The sequence below is a fragment of the Eleginops maclovinus genome, chromosome 4, assembly GCF_036324505.1.
Source record: "Eleginops maclovinus isolate JMC-PN-2008 ecotype Puerto Natales chromosome 4, JC_Emac_rtc_rv5, whole genome shotgun sequence".
Lineage (NCBI taxonomy): Eukaryota > Metazoa > Chordata > Actinopteri > Perciformes > Eleginopidae > Eleginops > Eleginops maclovinus.
Window position 1 is genome coordinate 25,632,560 of NC_086352.1, and position 20,039 is coordinate 25,652,598.

The window sequence follows — 20,039 nt, forward strand, 5'->3', positions numbered from 1 at the left end:
GAAACCATTTTAACTTACCTGCCTCACAGGCAAAATTTGCATCCAATTTGCATTGACTTCATAAGCAACAGGCCACCTCTAAAAGCTGCTTTGTGTTAGTTCTGAACACACCCTCAGCGTCATATTTATCATCATGATCCCATTAGGAGCTCCCAAAATGATATTCTACAGCTTGTGTTTGAAGATTTGAAGTCATGCAGGTGAGTAGAAGTAATTAGTTAAAGGAGGCCTGGTTTACGTTTTGGACAGCTAAGACAATAAAGGTCATAGTGTGACCTTCCTCATTCGTATCAGATAATTATTTAAAGTACATTTTTAAAATTATGTAATGAATAATTTAGTATGAGTATTTTCTTTTTTTGAAACTACTCATTTACTCTGACCTCAGGCATGTCAGTGCCGCCTCTTCTCTAGTAGTGTTTGACGTGTAATTAATATAAACAAGGCGTAAATCCTAATTGCTCTTTGTACCGTGCAAGCTTTCCCTCCGTTAATCACAAACATACTCACTCATTTCTTTCCCACGAATAACCATTTATTCTTCACACATTTACTGAAAATTACAGTTTATTGAAAGGACACAGAAAGGTCAGATAACACAGATACATGTAGCTAGGAGTTACTACTCAGTGCATGGCACATTCTCAGGGAGACGACCCATTGTGAGTCTTTGGCTCTTAGCCTCTGGAGTGTTAAAGGCAGAAAGAGCGCTGAAATATTAAACGTTGAACAGTTGGCCAGCCAACTGGAGCCTCTATATTTCAAAATGTGGAGGAGTAAATTAACTTTGCTACAATGAGTGACAAACAATAGTCTAAGTTGGGTAGTAGTAGTAGTAATAATAGTAATAGTAGTAGTAGAAGTATTTTTTAATTGTCAATTGATATACTTATCACAGGATACAGTGTCAGACCTCACCAGTGCAAAGGGATTTTTCTATAAAGATCACACATTTAGAAAGCAGTGTCCTCACTCAGAATAAAACTCAGAAAAGGAAACAACAAATAAACAATCATGAAACAAGTTACCAGTGCCATTGCTACCTTTTAAAAAAAGAATTTCTAGAATGCATGCCATTTTACTATGGAGGTTTGCAGATGACAGTTTGAAATCCAGTGTCTTAGCCATTGCAAACAATGCTGTGTGTGTGTGTGTGTGTGTGTGTGTGTGTGTGTGTGTGTGTGTGTGTGTGTGTGTGTGTGTGTGTGTGTGTGTGTGTGTGTGTGTGTGTGTGTGCGTGTGGGCGCACACATGTTTTGTGTGAGTGCGCAAGTGTGTGCTCTTAGAAAGATCCTTCAGGCAATGCAGGAGCTCTGCATTTTGGATGATATGCCGTCCGCTCAGTCGTATTCATGTGGCTTTGTCTTTATGCTGCTGCCTCCATCTGCATCGTCGCTGGCGTCTGAGGGCTTTGTGGTGGATTTTACAGTCTGCGCTTGGCTCCTCTGCTGTTAGGTTCAAAAGATAAAGATTCTTAATGAGACTGCACAATAATATTCCACAGCATTCGCGGTGGTCTGTAATCTGAGCAGGAAATGCCTCTTAATATACTGTATCTGTGGGATGCAAAGGAGGTTATTTAAAGATAATATTCATGGTTACTGCTGGGCATATTAAACAGACTGCTTCCTCCTTCAGTCCTGCTTCCAAACACACAACTGCTGTCCCATTTTAGGAGCTCCTACTTCATTTGCTTCAGCTAAATGCTAGCTTTTGAGAGACTGAATGCTTGTGTTGTCAAAAACCTTCCCATCCTCAACATTCAGAATGAAGCAACATTAAAAAATTGACAGTTTGCTCCTCTTCAGCCGAACATGCATTTTTAGGCAATTACAATGATTCAATACTCTTATGCAAACACACTGTGAAGGGTTACACTGGTAGCCACACCCTAAGGCATAATCTGCTTTATCATAAATAGCACGATTATTAACAAAATGATGATCACGCTCAAAAGAAACGAACCATTTGAAATATAAACACATCAGAAAATGGTGAAACCTCAAGTGAGAATTAGGAGCTTTTTCTCATGTGCTTTTATAGGATGTGAATTTATTTGCAACCGGTTCCTGTTATGGCCATTAGAAGACATGCAAGGTTGCCTCTGGCTTAACCCACAGTTTTAACCCAAAAAAAGCTGCCGCTGTCCGATATTCACAAATTGTATTTTGTGTTACAGTGTAACATGCTGTGGCCTTACGAGGAGAACATGGCCACATACTTATTTTTGACAGATACCTACAGTACGTAAGTCTCAATACCTAATATGTTCTTGTCAACCCTTCATCCTACTCAGTTTAAAATGCTAATTGTGTATGTTGTATTGTTAGTGACGGAGGAAACACCTACAGAATCCTGCAGTTTTATATTCCAGCTGTTAAGAAAATGAGTTGCAATTGGAAGAAATGCATTAACTACCTGGTGGGATGGACACCAGCAGGTCCAAGGTTTTGAAGGCAAAATGTACATGTTTAAAGACTAGTGGCACATTGTGACACAGAGCAGTTAAGTATTTGTTTGGAGGAAGTGTGTTCATGTTAACACACGTTCCCACTAACATTTTAAGGAAAACATTATTGGGATGCAATGTTTTTTAACAGAGTGCAATTTTATTTGGTATTCTGAATAATTAAGTTTCAGCAATGACTCTTTTAAGCACTGCACACAGGCTTTAGAAATCAATTCCCCAAGCAAAGCATCTGTTTAGTGTTTACCAATGTCACTTTGGAGAATGCCTTCAGGCTTACTGGCTGCAAATTACTGAGTTACACATCAGTCTGCATTGCAGTGGGTTATAGCTCCAACACCTGGCTCGTAGCATTTAAAATTAGAATCCTTTCAGGACAGCTTTAAAGTAAACTCTGAATTTGACCATACTACAAAATAGCAGGTATATTATTATACATTATCAAGTAGTAGATTTTTAAGTATGTACCGTCATTTGGTGACTGAGTGCTCAATGACTCTTATTTTTATCTGCAGGCAAACGATTCCTCACTCCAGTGGCTTCTTTCCAAACTCAGTTGCCGCCCCCTTTGATGTGAATTGGGGTTTTCCTTTTTATGTGTGTATCTTTATCACCCGCAGAAAGTCCCTTAATGACATCCAAAAGTTTTTATTTAAGAGTGGAGTTTTGAAGATACTCGCACTAACTTTGTAAGTAGAAGCAGTACCACAGAATGTCGAACGTCAAGCTTTTAAATTATTTTTTACTTTTATCTAAATAGATCATTAAGAGCAAACCATCTAATGATGTTTAGACCATATGAATATATAAACATTGTTAAAAAAGGAAGCTACCCTCTTCTTTGCCCTGTTTTATTTTGGGTGTCAGTGAAATTGCAATTACTGATTATTTAAGTGTCTGTGTCACAGATGGTGTGTTATTAATCCTTGGTAAATTTTAGAAGCCAAAACCAATTCAACACATTTTTTATTGGTATTCTTGAACCATTTGTGATTTTATTATTTTTCAGCTTCCACTTGCACCTACAAAATAATACTGATTTAGAATAGGGAGAAACAAACAATGCTGACTCCGCTGTGCTTCAGGGATATGCTCTGTTGTTAAGTATGCCAGGGTTTTTGCTGAAGTTTTATGCAGTTATATTTTTGACTTAAGAAAACACAGTACTCTCAATGAATCTTAATCACAGAGTCGAGCAGATGCACCTAACATTTGAATATCTTCTACAGGTTGGATTACATAATGCGGCTTTATGGCCCACACTGCATATTTACCAGGTCTGACCTATGTTATTTTCCTCTGTGTTGTTGACACTTGAGCTAATCTGGCTAGAGCTCCTGTATGGGTTTGTGCTGTTGGTCTGTCAGCCTGTCCATGATCAGGCCACATCGATGAGCCTCTGTCTGATCAGTCTGCCAGGGGAGCCCCAGTGAATGGATGAGAGATTATTGTACAATATGTTGCTGCTAAAAAGTGCCATTGTTGCATTATTGTTATTTAAACCCTTTTGTGTGTTGTACAAAAACACAACAGGTGCAAGGCTACAAGAATATCCTTTTCTTCCTAAAGCATAGGATCATAAGGAGGAATCGAACACATAATGAAGGTGGAGTAGTGACAGGAATAGAAGGCACTTAAATGCAGATTGATCCACAGAGACCTGAATGCAAATTATTACTAATCAGATTGTTTACTACACCATAAATGATGAGCGCTGTGCATGCGGGATACCAACTGACAGCAGAGAAAGAGAGACGATTGTTGGTTCACTGCTGAAACACAATGGGAAAATTTCCCATTTATTGAGATAAAAAAGATTTGACAAGAAACATTTGCATAGATGTCTGAAACGGGATTTGCCCACCCGAGACGTTTCACGTAATCTCTATTGTTTTTCAACTTTACAACTGCTCCTAAAATATTAAAAAATACAAAGTTTAAATTAATTAAAACATTGGAATATCACAGAAATCATCTTTTGTGTTTAATACTAAAACACAATTTCAGTTAAAATGTGAATTGTTTATGAATTGTCAATTACTATTATGTTTTTGTTCTATCTAGCATCCTGTGTTGATGCAGGGAATACACTGCTTTTGACTCATTAACGTTGAAAATTATAGTATATTGTCTTAAGTCTAAACATAATACCATTATCTTGTATCAGTAATTGTTTAGTTACATTAAAAAAATATTTACATTTGTCAAATCTCTTTTGGAATATTCTTGTATTCTTGAGCAAATAGTGTGAGCGTCTAAAAATGGATCGCTGCCAATCTGAATGCAAGGCGGTTGCTCAGTTACACAGTATTGCACTGCATTGAAATGAGATGCATTGTTTTGTTGCACCATCTGGCACCGCCAAACAGGTGTGACTCAATTCAATAATTTGATGATGAAGGCAGTTATGCATAGGCTTTGGCAGGGCATTGAATATCACATATTATAGGCGACAATGGCACACTGAATATACGGTTTTATTACATTGGTTGCCTTTTATTAAGAACTTTTCGTAGGCGTTGTGTGTGTCTCTGACACACTGAATAGCCTACTGTGCTTTGTTTCACTTACATGCTGAGTTTTACATTACAGTTAATTGTCAGTCTCTGTGTGTAGTCCCACTGGGATGGTCACATCTATTTCATTTTCCATAAAGTCCTTAATAACATGATTGTCATGCTCCATGTTTTCAACATTTTAATTATCAGATTGTAGAAGAATGTGATTATTTATATATAACTATAAAAAGCTCTCTTGTTGTCAAGAATCAAGAAACAAAACCATTAATGACATAACCCACAAGTATTTATGTGGTTGTTCCACCTTGATTGTTGTCCAAAAGATTAAAAACACACACACACACACACACACACACACACACACACACACACACACACACACACACACACACACACACACACACACACACACACACACACACACACACACACACACACACACACACACACACACACACACACACACACACACACACACACACACACACACACACACACCATAGCCATAAATGACGCCTTAATGAATCCAAGTCTTAAAATATTTACATTCGGAGTAGAGTTGGCAAAAAACTGCAATTCCAAACTGTTTTAAGAAATAACTGGTCCCTTTAAAATATTATTTTCTGCAGCTTTTGTTAAGAATCACATTTTATTGAAAATTAGTGTCGGACAGGGTAGGCAGGCAGTACATTGTTGATTTGGGTATTTTCAAGGGTTTTCTTGACAATTGAAAAAAATCTATAGGTAACATTAGATTTAGCTTGTATGGCATTTCCCATGATAAACTGATACATCTTTAATGTGGAGCCAAAAAAGAGCAAGAATTCACAACAGCAACAAATACACTTTGAAATGTCTGCATCTACAGTATTATCATCTAATCTGAGCGGCACTCACCTGCTGTGGCTCTGGTAGCTTTTTACTATCTGGAGCTGATTCCTTCGTCTGATTTTGAAGGCAGTTGCCCCCGGTCTATAGGAGTAGAAAGAAAATTCCTCAGTTCAGTGTAGAGAGTTTTTATTCAGTGAAAACACAATATCAACAGACCTTAATATGGGACATTAAAGTTCCCCTTTTAATTTTCAATAGAAAGCAACCAGGAGTCTTATTGACTTCCTCTCAAAACCATTCAATAATCCCAATATGTTACTCACTCTATTGATGGTGATTTATTTAGCCTGTTTACATGTGTACTGGACAAACATGTTGTAGTCTGCTACAGTTTACTAGTCGTCAAACTGGTAATCATTTACTAATTAGTCAATCGACAGTTATTCAATCAACAACCAAATTGTATGAAGTAATTAGTAAGTGAAATGAATCATTGTAAATCTGAAAACGAGTGCCCTATATTTGTTGGTTGTTTCATAAAGATCTGCTGCTCTCCTCTTTCCTTTTTTTTCACAATATCCTGGAAAATGGATTTTAAGGCTGTTGGTAGAAAAATAAAAAAAATAAAAACACAAGCAATTTCAAGATGTCACCTCTGGCTCACAAAACCTCCAACAGCCATTTATTGCAATTTCTGATGTCAAAACAATCAATCATGAGATGATCAATAGAAAAAATAATGATAAGCTGCATCCCTACAGGATGTGTTATTGTTGATCTGTTACAAAGTTGCACACGTCGCTAAAAGCAACGTCAATCATTCCCCCGCTTCAATACCCTTACCAATTTGCCAGTAAGGTAATAGCTTTGCTTTCATGTAACATTGCTGCCAATTATTATGGGTAAAACAAAGCTTTGTACAGACTGAACACCAAATATGGTCATTACAAAGTACATTGCCTACTTCTTTATATAATAATCAGGTCAATTATGAATTACTTGCTGAAGGACCTGCTGTATAAAAGAACATTTGGATGCATCAAACCACATTAAAGATGAGTGACTGGTGAAGATGAACACAGTCTCCTGCATGCATTTTATTTGAAATATATATTTCAAACAGTAAGGTGGGACTTCTTTCCACAGGATGACAAGCAAATCATTTGACAGCGCAGACGTATCACATTTCATTTTCAAACTGAAGCGCAGGCCTTACGGTACACGCTCACACAAACTGTCTGTTGTCATTTTCTCCCATCCTACAGGGGGAGGAGGACAGCGGGAGATGTGGCGTTGCTCACGAGCGGACACCATATCTGAGTGTGTGTTTCAAATATGTCTCCTCTTATCTGTATCAAAATGTTTCTCCCTCTTGCTGTGGGATATTTTCCCACCCAGTCTAAATTATATAAGCTAATATGGGACACTGCTGAACATTGTTTTTGGCACAATGTCATTAAAGAACAATCTCTTTGACGCGGTTTCCACAGAGGGTAATATCCTCTCTGGGTGGCATCGGTCTGTGCTCCCCTGTCTTCAGTGGTCTATCAACTTCTATCTGTAATAGTTTTGATAGTTTTAAAAATCATTAAAGACCCTGTTGGCTTTCCCATCAAAGATACACATTCAGATATGTCCTCAAAATGGAATCCTAGAGAGGCAAGTCTGTGACCATTAGGTACCAAACAAGGTACCTCCAAAATAATCAGTTTCTAGGTCAGTTTCTCTTTCTGTCTTTCCTTCCTCAACAGCAGCTTTCAGAGTACTGTAACAACAATGCACTCAATGAAGATCCTCAGTGTATGTTTGAACTGGGCAAGTTTAGCTGTAAGTGAAAAGTTATTTGAAGTTGTGTTGAAAGTGAAAGTATCTCAGTGAAACTACAGTTCTCTCTGAGTGCAGTTAATGAATTGCTGAAATCACCCGAGTGAGATTTAAGGCTCAAACAAACAATGATGTGGAATAATCCATTGTGGCATTTTGTAGACAAATAAATCATTGGGGAAAAAAAAAAAATCCTCAAATTTGAGAAGCAGAAACTCGATCATGGTGCTAATTGATTTAATCAAGTTTCAGATCATTAATTTTGCCAATTTTCTGTTGATTGACATCCCATTAATCATTTCAGATGTGAAAAGTATAATCATTTCCTGAGGCAAACGCAAGGCTCCATGTGCTGTAAAAAAAAAGGATCTTTTTATTTCTCTGTATTTTAGCTTTCACAAAGAAAAAATATGGTCTCATAAGGTTGCATAACCTAAGAAGTGTTTTGAATCACTGTTACCAGGGCAGGTCACAACTAATTACCATCAAATTATTTTTAGTATCAAAAAAGACGGAACAGAGGCACCGTGTTGGAACTAGACGCTGCAAGAAACACTCAACCTTGATACAAGGTGAGTTACTAGCAGACATTTGCCAAAAATCTTCGACGATAAATCAATTAACCACTTAGTTTCTATAATGTGGATACACTCAACAATGTTTCTTCCATTGTTAGCATAATCTGTTTATGGTCAATATTGCCATTGTATATTGCATTATTATCATTTGGTAATGTGCATTTCGAAGTGATTTAACTCAAGTGTAAAAGTTGCAATTGACGACATTGACTGAAGAATGTATAATATGCTAAACTTTTTGAATTTTTTGCATCAAGTATTACAATGAATAGACATACTGAAGAGCCTCAGATTGGAAGGGGCTTGTCTGATTTCAGATGAGGTACTTGAGCATGGATTCAGTGAACAGATGAAGTCCATGGACACAGGCCCCCAGATAACATAGGGCATTATAGTTGAATTACTCTAAAGACTCACCTTTTCCATCTGGCAGTCTTTAACCCCGCCACTCTCTCTCCTCATTACTTCCATGTTCAAGGGTGATTTACTGGCTGTGACAATTCTCCGAACTTTGGAGATGTCCTGTTGGCAAAAAAGACAACATTTCAATTTAGGGTTAATTTGAGAATTTCTGACTCAAGGGTTCACAACTGCTTAATTCAAAACTTGTTCAATTAACTTTTTCAGCTTATGTATGAGCAGTGAATAAATCATGGTTGGTGTGACTATTTCACAACAAGCAGAAGAAGGGCAAAATAAACAGAGTGCTAACAAACTAAAACAGAATTACTGAAATATTAAGGAGGTGAATTTAGTCTGGTTATTTCAACCATTACATATCCAATACCGGAGACTGACAAGTGACTAAATAAATTACTAAAAGTCATCACGCTGACAGGAGACCGCCTGTAGCTTTGATTCACAGTTTGTTTATAGCATAGCGTTAGCTTTTGACAAAGTGGTGTTAATATGAGGAGATTATCTGCTTCACAAAACCTGTTAAGTATCATCCACGTGTCTTGGCTACAAAGACTATTTTGTGCAATATAACCATATGCAATTGGAAAATCCCATTGCTTTTTTTTATTTCAAAAATACGTCATAAATGCACCACTCTATTTGGGCATTCAACTAATCAACATAAATCAATTCGTTTTTTTTTATAGTTGATGAGTCTCATTACTTCCGCTAGTCAGGATGTTCTAGTTTTTTCTTTTTGTTTGCTTCTCTGTCAGCAGCATTATGTAATGTAAACACAACTGTCCGAAATGTTCATGAGCTTCGTTGAAGGGCATATTATTCTTCGGAGCAGATCCAAACTACAGGGTATAAAAAAACATTATTTTTCACTTTCGTTTTAAAAACCAGATAAGGTATTTGGCTTTGGCGCAGTTCACGGCTCTCCGAGTGCCCTCTTAGTTTTGTTATGAAATTACATGTAAATGCCAGCTCCCCCATGTTTGACCTTCAAACCAGCATGCAATTGATGCCTCTACTGCGAGTGAAAAGTAAGCATAATCCTGGGAGGTAGATTTGAGCATTACAGCTGTGAGAGCTTCCTATGATGGACAGTGATGTTTCAGTGTAGTGACCCCGGTGCAAAAACAGCCAAAGCAATTTCAAGATAGTAGAAGGAAAATAAGATGGACAGCCAAAGATGAAAAGCTTCTCTTTGGAGAATATGGAGTAATCTATTGTTCTGCAGCTGGAAATGATGACTTTTGTAAGGTTGATGTGCTTTGAATCAGTAATGAAAGAAACACTAAATAAAAACTGATTTCAGAAGAGTTACATGGCAGGTTTGTGTGAACGTTATTTTTTAATTGCACACCAAAATCCATCATTTAAATAATGATGAGTGATCCTTTGGCAAGCTTCTTTACAGAGCCAATTTTGTGGTTTGTGATTGTCGAAGTGAATTTTTTGCATGAATTGAGATTACACTTTTAGCCTGTTTTGCATAACACTTTTAAACCTCAGCAGGATCATGCCGTCATTTATGTGTATGACTTATATTTAATGGAAAATATTTTAACAAACATACAGTATTTACCTCTTTAGTGTTGAGAGCAGCAGAGAGACTCAAAGTGTTGTGTTGTTATCATGTACAGTAGTCAAGTCTTTCTTTGAGATCTTGGTTGCAATGTCAACAGGCACCATTGAGTGTGGTAGTGCTAAAATGAATGTATGTTAGAGAGATTTCAACACTTAGTACCAACAGATAGCAAGTGCCAAAAAAGTTAGTGGATAATCTTAGCCTTCAGGCTCCCTGACAGTGAAGTATGGAGAAGAGTGATGTCAATATCTTGAATTGGAGGACATTTATTTCTAGTACGAGGCCCATGTACAGCAAGGGCCTTCAGTTTGACCTTCCTGCATGAGGAATATTGACATTATTTAGTGTTGACCCAAGTTCTCCCCCACAGAGAGTAGTACACTTCTTACTACTCCAGAAACAAGCCAATCCAAAAGTCAGACACTTGTATTTGGTTCAATCTATCCATGCTAGATATACTGCTGATCCATAGGCCAGTGACCTACGCAGGCGTTGAGACCAACATTCAGCACAAGAAAGGGCAACCCTGTCATGTATTCTGTAATATGTCAACATTTAGAAGAACTGTAGAAAACGTACATCGTGTATTTTATTTATTTAGCCTTTTCCCAGACACAGTCATTTTTGAATAATTCAACAGTACATCACACAATAAATATAAGAAATCACGCTTGGATTAGATAGGTATTTGTTGTGCCTTATTATACAGCAATTTAGTTAGTTAGCAACAAACAGTAGAATATTAACTACATTTCTAAAGCAAAAATGAAAAATACTCTCTGTGTCCTTGAGCCAGTGTTCTGCTCTAAGCCTCTAGATAGTACCTTACCTAACTGGGTCAAAATTGGTCTCTTGTGAGATGAAGCAATGGTTGCAGGCACTCTTAACCTGTCACTGTCATATCCCATTCTTACTTTGTCAACTGAAATAACATGTGGCTTGACTTGTGAAAGTGTCCATTTTTGAGTGAACACTTCAAGCATTATTTCCTGACTTTTGACAGCATATGTTGGCTCTGGGAAACATTGTACAGTACAATCAGAGAGGGAGGGCATTTAACATCCTGTTGTGTCTCCAAAAAGCTAAGTGTTTCTACAGTAAAAACTTAAATATGAGATTAAACTGTGAACATTAATAATCATGGAATGTTCTGTTTAATTGTAGACTACTTCTTAGTAAGCATTTTCACATTGCATGATGCAAATGTAATTCTACCATTCAAATTCAGCCGATAACTATCTTCTCCGTCAGCCCCCTACTATCTCTTCCTTTCGTGGCAGAGATGAATATCCCGTTGATTTATAAAGACAAGAAAACAATCATAAAAGTAAATGCTAAGTGCTGAGGGCAAACAAATTCCTGATATCTTCTCCGGCTTAGTAATGTGAGCATCTAAGACATCATCTCCAATTACTTTGATGAAAATTGCATGCTATCGGACCACAAGGCTTGGCCCTCTCCCAGAGACTCTTAAATATGAAGCAACTTCTACTCCAATCTTGCTGATCTCTGCATCCTCACACTAATGAATCTTTCACCAGCGAGAAGAGCTTTGTGTGTGTGTGTGTGTGTGTGTGTGTGTGTGTGTGTGTGTGTGTGTGTGTGTGTGTGTGTGTGTGTGTGTGTGTGTGTGTGTGTGTGTGTGTGTGTGTGTGTGTGTGTGTGTGTTATGTGTGAGGGGCAAGGCCTGGGAGAGTCTTATCTGTGCCTTCTACCAGAGCTTAAGCCCCATTATGTAAACGATAACTACGAGCGTGAAGCTCAAAGTGGTGTCAGTAAGTGCTTGAACAAACATCCCTGCACTTATCCACTTTGGATTTCAAAAACACAAAGCAGATTTCAGCTAAAAGTGTTCTCATGAAACTAAAATGTATGCTTTATCATCCAGTTACTAAATCAATGCTTTCTCCATATATTAAACGCCTTAGGGGAAGAAAAAAACTCGCCTTTTTTTATTGTTGGTAGAGCAATAACACCCTGCTGTTCGCAAAATGATTGCCTTTTGATCATCAACAATATTAGCATAAGATTAGCCATGAATTTCCCAAAATTATATTAAAATGTCTCACTAAATGCATTAATCTACAATTCACTTATACTAATATGTGTTGTTCAAACCTACACAAAAGAAACTAGGAAAGAATACTAGAAAATACAACTACTGGGTGTTTGATACTGTTAATGAGCATAATGGGTAACACCACGAGGTCACCAGAGACCCATGTTCTGACATCTGCCTCTCTGTCAGTGAACTTCTTAGCTGCAGGTGATTCGGATCGTTTATGCACAGTAACTGCTATTGTGTCCTGTTTTTAACTACTTCATTTGAGATAAATTTGGCAGTGATTAAAATTTGCTTTGATCCACCTCTACTTGCACAGGCAAAGTGGACAGATGGAGCGCCCCAGCAATCTTTGCAGCGGGGGCGTGCTTAGATTTGTCAGACAGCCCGTCAAAGTGTACAGCGGCTACAGGAGTTAATGGAGCTAGCAACAGCTCGCAAGTGGAGTGCTGCTATTGGTATGCTAATGAAGTGGGAAGCATAAACTTCATTAGCATAAGAAAATCAACCCACACCTATCTTGAGTTTCCTTTACTTCTCATTTATGAGATGCCTATTGTGCCCAAGTGCTTGCATTTATCTAGCTCCAACTAATGAAAGGAAGATGACAGCGAATACACTTTTGTTATAAAGGGATTGTGTGGGTTTTTTTGGCAACACCTACCTGGGTTCCAATGTAGACAGAAAGTGTCAATTACAGAATATTGTGTTGTATGATGGCACAGCAGAGGGACAGCGGTGACAGTGGTGGTACTGCTGCATGATAAGAAATGAAGAAAACTAAATAAAAATCCTCTAAGGCATGTCAAATCTCTTAGGCACCCTTGAAAAAGACGCAGGGTAAATTGTCACTGCCTTGCTGAGAGAAAAGCTTCTTAAAGACAGAATTGCTCACCAGGATCATGGCAGATAAGGCGCTGTGGTGCTGCGGCTGGTTTGATGATTTCTAAGTGACTGCAGCGACTGCTTTTCAGGAATCAACCCAATCTCTGATTTAGGTTGACATGAATGCTTGGTAGAGGGACAAATAACCAAAGGTTCTATGAGGCACATTTTGAAGGAACAAAAATGGTGTGTATACCTGCTTCATTTCAGTTTCATGTCTATAGCTCTATAGAATAAAACATGTTTGTTAATAACACTGTTTCTGTAGAATAAACATGTGGACTGGGAAAAATCCTGACACCTGAAGTCCTAACATGTCAGTGTTTCACTAGCAAAACAAAAGATAATATCTTCACTGAAATGGATTAAATGCTGAGCCTGTTGTTTAATCTACTGTGACCTTGACTGTGAGAACATCCAAACAAAGCCTGTGTCATACTGAGTTAATCTTTTCTTAGTGAAAAGACTTTAATTCTAAAATGAATGAAACTCTAACAACACGTTACAATAATTGGGTTTGAAAACTATAGCACCACAAGACTAAAAGACTAATGTTCAAATTACTGCTTGATTTAGACATGTTATTACTCTGAACAACCTCCAGAACTGTGTTTGCCTAACCTGTATATTTGGTAGTAATTATTTCCTGGGCTATTTCTCTCCGGAGAGTGATACACAGGACATCAGATTGACAAATAGCCACTTATACACACACTAATGGCTACCACTTAAATTCATGTCTCCTATAGTGCATTATGCGCTGTGATGTGTGGTGAGGTGAATATTTTGGCACTGAGTTGTACTCCATGATGTCACTAGGCTGGGAGTTGCGGTGTGAAATGAATTTTAAATTTGAAAGTGTTTACACAAAGAGGAGCAGAAAACAGCAGCTCCCTGCTTGATCTTATCTGAGGAGTCAGAAGGAAATTATACTCCACCATTACAGAAGCAAATCCTTTATCCTGCTTGCATTGCATTTTCAATGAACGCACTTATCTAATTTTCCTAAAGCAAAATAACTGCTGTGTTTAAACAGGGGTTACTGACAGTCAAACTGACCAGATACTGTGACACAACCCCAGGCCTTTTCATTGAGGAGAACCACAGATGAAAGTAATTACATCGTTGAGAACGAAACTCCATTAGCTCTACCTGTTTCAGGGCACTACTGTTTCATGCTGGCTGTGTTTCTGACACTTCAATGGAATACGGTCACTGTTAATGGTAATCGGTGCACCTGTGTTTGCCTGCTAATACAAGTCAAAATGTTGTCTGTGAAAAAGGACCATTGGTCGTGTTGCTGGTCATTTCAAAGAGCTTTGGAAATGCTTTTTGCCCTCAGCCTGCAATGTTTATTCATGGCCATAGCGAATGAGGCTGCCTTGCAAATGCAATCCACCACGATTACAACAATGACCTGAATCCATGATACTAAATGTGTTGCTTAGACTTTTTTCAATTTCATCTACAGTAAATACTCACTCAGATTAAGTTAGAGAACAGCAGAGTTAGTTCAACAATACTGAAGATCCTCAAGATTAAAATGCAATTTAACACTTTCAAACAATCGTAAATTCAAGTTAACTTTTCCAAAAATACTACACTAGGTCAGGCGTGTGCTCCTGGTAAATTGGAACTCAAGAAAGTAATAAAAGATGTAATTTTTGATGTTCAAGCTGGTCTAGTAAAATGATACACCTTTGAGGAGATTTTTTTCATATACTGATCATACGTTTGTGAGAAAATAATTCCATCATAGTTCTTTTGTTTCCTGAAATATATGAGTGAAGTTTTGAAAGGATAGAAAATAGAGAGGTAGTTTTGGGACATGTATTAAATATACAGTATGCGCTTACAGTAGACAGATATGGCAACCATCAGAAACAAGAATACAGTTCATTTTGACCTTTTTAAGTCTATCACTTCATCATTAACACTTGAATGAATGCAGGATATAAATGCTTGTCTTGACATCCATGAGTTCGACATACCAGTAATTCAGGACAGCTAGCACTCATCCACAATCATAGCCTGAGCATATCACTTGACAATTCATTAAATATAAAACATAGTTGGACTTCTTCAACAACCAAGGTCTTCTTTGAATAAACATTAAATGAGACACGAGTGAGTGGAATAGTGAATTACCTTGGCATGTGGCTGCTGAAAGGTGATTCTGGAGCTGTTGATGAGCGATGAGTATCTGAACAGGTGGGAGGTGGGGAATCTGTGGCTGCTGCTGGGCTGGTTGTGCAGGACAGCTGAGAAGCAGATGTGAACTGTGTCCTTCAGCGCCTTCAGCTGAGACTCCTGTCCCCAAACAAAATTACACACACAAGCAGATTTCTGAATCCCTTCATGCCTCCTTCCATGCATCCACATGAGGAATTTACTTAAGCATTAAAGCCATCGGTCATGCTTTAAAGCAGCTTTAGAACAGCTACTGTTGGAGGCATCGTTAGGCAAGGCATGAAGCGTAACTCACTAGAGTTAAAAAAAAAGTGAGGCTCAAAAGATCATTTCACTTTTAATCTATATTAATAATGAACAGAATGATTGTTAAATCTTGTTCACAAGAGCCTCTGATGTCAGTACACAAGAATTGCCTGTTATGCTAGCAGCACTTTTCTAACCATGTATTTTTAAGTGATCTAACTTGCCCCCAGAGGCAGTATGTCAATAACCACATTTATAAACATTATACCTCATAAATGAAAACTACTGCATGCTTTTAAACGTACTTAAGCTAATAATTTGAAAAAGATATCCTCCAAAATGAGGCACAAGTCTAACATTCATCCTCAAACTGCAAACCTTAGAACGGGTTAACACAGACTAATATTACGTGACATACTTTATTCATTAAATAATTAAAAAGCTATTTTTATTTAGTCAGTGTTTGACATTGCAGGGTTTAAAAGGGTCCAATGAGAGAGACAAGATTAGTTTAAAGTTACGATAAAGGTACATCTTATCTTATCTTACACAACTTACAAGTAAACAAATGTTGCATGGGCCTAATAGAGCAGGAAAACATAATTTTGTTCACCTTATCCAGGGCCGTCTTCTCCAGTTCTTCCTTGGCAATGGTTAACTTATGCTCCAAGTCCATTAGCTGCTGCCCCTGCAGAAAGACATGGCTTTTGAATCAGCTCAACCCTCTTTGTTCTGTGCACACAAAGCACTTTCTCCAGCCCCACTGTGTCTCCCCAGCACTATCAATAACACAGATCTATAGCACCCAGGATTGAGACTCCTCCTTATTACATTGCCAATCATTCCCTTTGTCCTGACTTTTAAAAAATCTGCATAATGACACTTCACACATACACACATTTATACACATCGATCGGGTACTGAACCCCATTTACCTTATACGCTTTTAATAACTCAATGATTCCCTTGGGTCTTTACACAAGAGAGCATTGGGATCTCATAAAGCTCCATATTCATAGCTGTGTTATATTGATACCTTGTGAGTTTGATTTTAGCCCTGAACTGCTTTGATGAATAACACCTTCAAACTATTTCCTGGAACAGAGAAAGGTTCAGAATCCAGAGGGATTAAAATGAGTATAAATGTGTTCAGATACACAATTAAAATAAAGATCACACCAGTTCTTTAGAAAGAAAGGTTTAATCTGGACAGTTATAAGAGCAGGCCCCCAGGATCCATCAAAGCCCTTTAATGAGCAGATCATTGCTAGAGTTTAATCCCTGAGCTGAAACAACACACATACATATTCTGTGCAGTAAATGAGCCAATACACCCAATATTAGGATCAACAGAGTACCCTCTGATGAGTCTTTTATTATTGATAAACTCATCAAGAAGAAGAAAATAAACTCTTTTTGGATCATTTGCATGCCGTCTGTGTACGTAGAACTTGCCTTTGTGATTGACTTTGAGCCATGAACTTTTATTGGGTATCTTTTACTGGCCTCTCAAAATGAAAAACTGCATGGGCCTACATCCTGAAACGCCCAAGGTCAGCTTGTCAGCTTTCTGAACAAACAGCATCCACAATCTTTGGGAAGAAAAAGTGTTTGAAATTTTTGGAGATGGGCAAAGAGGCTGATTGATGGTTTCTGGTGAGTTTTATAGTCGTATTTTGTACCTCAGCGAGTTTTGTGACACAGTGGGGGATCTTGGCATGTTTTCCACAGAATTCATCTAATTTTCTTTCATCTCGGTTTCTTCCAGCCAAGCGTACATTTTAATGATGAACATGTCTGTCACTTCTACCTCTCAACAGGCACAGCTGAAATTATGTTTAAGTTTTCTCTGATAGATGAGTCATGCAGTGACAGTCAAGGACAGGGCAACTTTCACCACAATGGGTTTTTCAAAGAAGCCCAGGAATCAAATCTTTCTGTTAGAAGATCTTTTTTTTCCAATTTACTGTTTGGAACCATTTCACAAATTCATTTGTAGCTGTCGGGCTGTGCTCCCCAGGGAATCTCAGGGTAATATAGTTGGAGGAACAGTTCTTTAATCATCAACACAAAAGATTGCATATCATTTTTGTTGTGGCAAATGGCAAATGCAAAGTATTCACCAATTTATGTTTGGATTATTTTCAGCATAATGGGAAATTGTCGAATTCAACAAGACATGTGGCATATTATTGGAGATTTGCCATTAAAGTGGTGGAATTGGATATTATAATAAGATGTTACAATCACCTGAAAGAACAAACAGCAATTGAAACGCTTCACTTTGAGCTGCTGTAAACATTGCTGCGTAATGTATATATGCGTTTGGTTGTGTAGAGCAATGAATAATGATGAGATCAGGTTGCAAACACATTCATCCTGCTCTTAGCTTTTCTCCCAAGACTTTGTGTTTGTTGTGTAGTATCACAGTAATGCGCCATTACCGTCCATTACACTGAGCATCATCAGCGGAGAGTCCTCTGAGGGCTGCGGGGAACATGGCCACTGACCCAGATGTGCTGTCTTTGAGGGTTAGTACCTCCAAGTCTAAAGATCTATATTACTGCACTGAATCCATTACAGAGGTGACGGGTCAGTGGGTTACTAGCCACTCTGCGAGACGAGGCATGCAACTGCAAACCGTCATTTTTCTTTTCACTCTTTCGCTTTTCTCGAGGAGAAACAGCTCTGGGGTAAATGTAAAAGTGGTCTGACGGAGTGAAGATGTGAAGGCTTGAATAAGGCTCCCCTGCCAGAAATATTGTCTTGTAGGGATACGCTGGGGAAGGCACTGTCAGTTCCTCTGAAGTTTTATAATGTTTTGCCTGAGCAAGTGAAGAGGAACCTGCCTGTGTTAATGTTTACAGTTTGGATTCACTGAGCCTGGACTCTTTTTAAATTGTCCTTCAAATCTGTGGGCCATTACAAATGATGCACTTTAGAAAACATTCAGAAAACAAAAGGCTTCTTTGCGGTTACTGTGGGTGTAAAGTAGTATGCCCTCATTTTTTGTAAACTTGCATTATTGCACTGTATAAAAAAGTGCAGTAGTTTTCAGGTTTTTATGGTATTATAATTCTTCCTCTTGTATGGCGTATCGGTCAGTTCCAAGAAAGACTCAATGATTCCCAAGATAAAAATAATCAGGACTTGAGGTGCCTTTATTTCGTTATGTGTCCAATCTTGCAAGGTTGTCGTGTCTTTGTGTACTGTGACACTGCTGCAAAATGCAGTTTGATATGGTGCAACGGCCGTCATAACCAATCCAACTGCCTGCCGGTCAGGTGCTGTGACTGACATCCCCCCTGTGAGGCTGATGACATTTCAGAATCTTGAGTGACTCTTCTCTGCTTCCTGCTACCTCTTCCCCCTCTGGGCGTTTGATCACAGCATATGTGGAATACATATGAGTTTTCCAAAATAGCAACTGGGATCAGGGAGGTCAGACGGACATGATGCATTTCCCTCTGACCTTTCCATCAGTAAAAAAGCAGAATGTCATCTCTAAAGATGAGTTTGATACAATTAGGCTAAATCCGTCTGCAGCAGCAAATCATATAAGACCATAATGTTTAAAGCGCCACATGAATCGTTTGGTGACATTGAGCATAAGGTTATGTTGTGTGAGTGACTGATGCAATTTAGAGAAAACGATTTACGAGCAATGACACCAAGCAAACAAGTAAAAAGCATCCATCATTCACAAGCTAGAAATAGTACACAGAGCAGGACATTCAGGGACAATATATTCAGGCGCAGAAGCATAACATTCAGTCTGCAAGGATTGAGTCCTTTTTATTCATTAACGTCTGACACAGCTTTAGAAACGATAAGTCTGCGGGATCAAAATGTACATTTAAGAAATGACATTGAAGGGCATTGTGGCAGGAATGTCAACTGACATTTTGACAGTGCAAACAAGGCCTGAAAGGTCAGTGCATTTACCAGTAAATGCCAATAAATATTACATATTGCTCTGAGATCGCTGGACATTTAATCTTTGCAAAAACAAAGGGCAGTGGCATATGTATGGCTAGGCAACAATACTGAACAGTCTCTCGTTTGCCACTCTTTGCATTTCACTGTGCCTACAGATGAAGTATGTGTGTGGGAATACATTTCTGATGCTCCATCATATACAGTATGGATCCCACCACATTGAAGCGTTACATGATGTCAACTGTAATTTCCGTCTTGAAGATTCCCTTATAGGACCTAATGCATAATACTGTATAAACTTCACCCACTGGTGTCCACATCATTTATCCACATCATTTAAAAAGGATGGGGTGGATTTTGCAGAGTAGAAATCAGAGGACAGAGCTTATGTTGTGTGTGGACTGAGCGCTGGCCAATTGGCTTTGAGCGCTGCTGACTGGGAGGGACATTGTAATTGCCGACTGACTTAATTGGAGTACCTCCTCTGATGGGATCATCCTTT

The 20,039-nt window shown here is 38.3% G+C and overlaps 1 protein-coding gene across 1 annotated transcript in view; it reads right to left on the reverse strand.

Annotated features, from left to right (window-relative positions):
• Positions 1-526: 526 nt before the first annotated feature.
• Positions 527-20,039, reverse strand: part of luzp2 (leucine zipper protein 2) — a 141,633-nt gene continuing 122,120 nt past the window's right edge. Inside the window, exons 8-12 of the mRNA XM_063880918.1 lie at positions 16,212-16,286; positions 15,311-15,472; positions 8,637-8,741; positions 5,884-5,958; positions 527-1,448 (exon numbers count right to left, since the gene is read on the reverse strand). Of these exons, the coding sequence (XP_063736988.1) occupies positions 1,341-1,448; positions 5,884-5,958; positions 8,637-8,741; positions 15,311-15,472; positions 16,212-16,286 (525 nt within the window). The 3' untranslated portion in view covers positions 527-1,340. The remainder of the gene's footprint in view (positions 1,449-5,883; positions 5,959-8,636; positions 8,742-15,310; positions 15,473-16,211; positions 16,287-20,039) is intronic.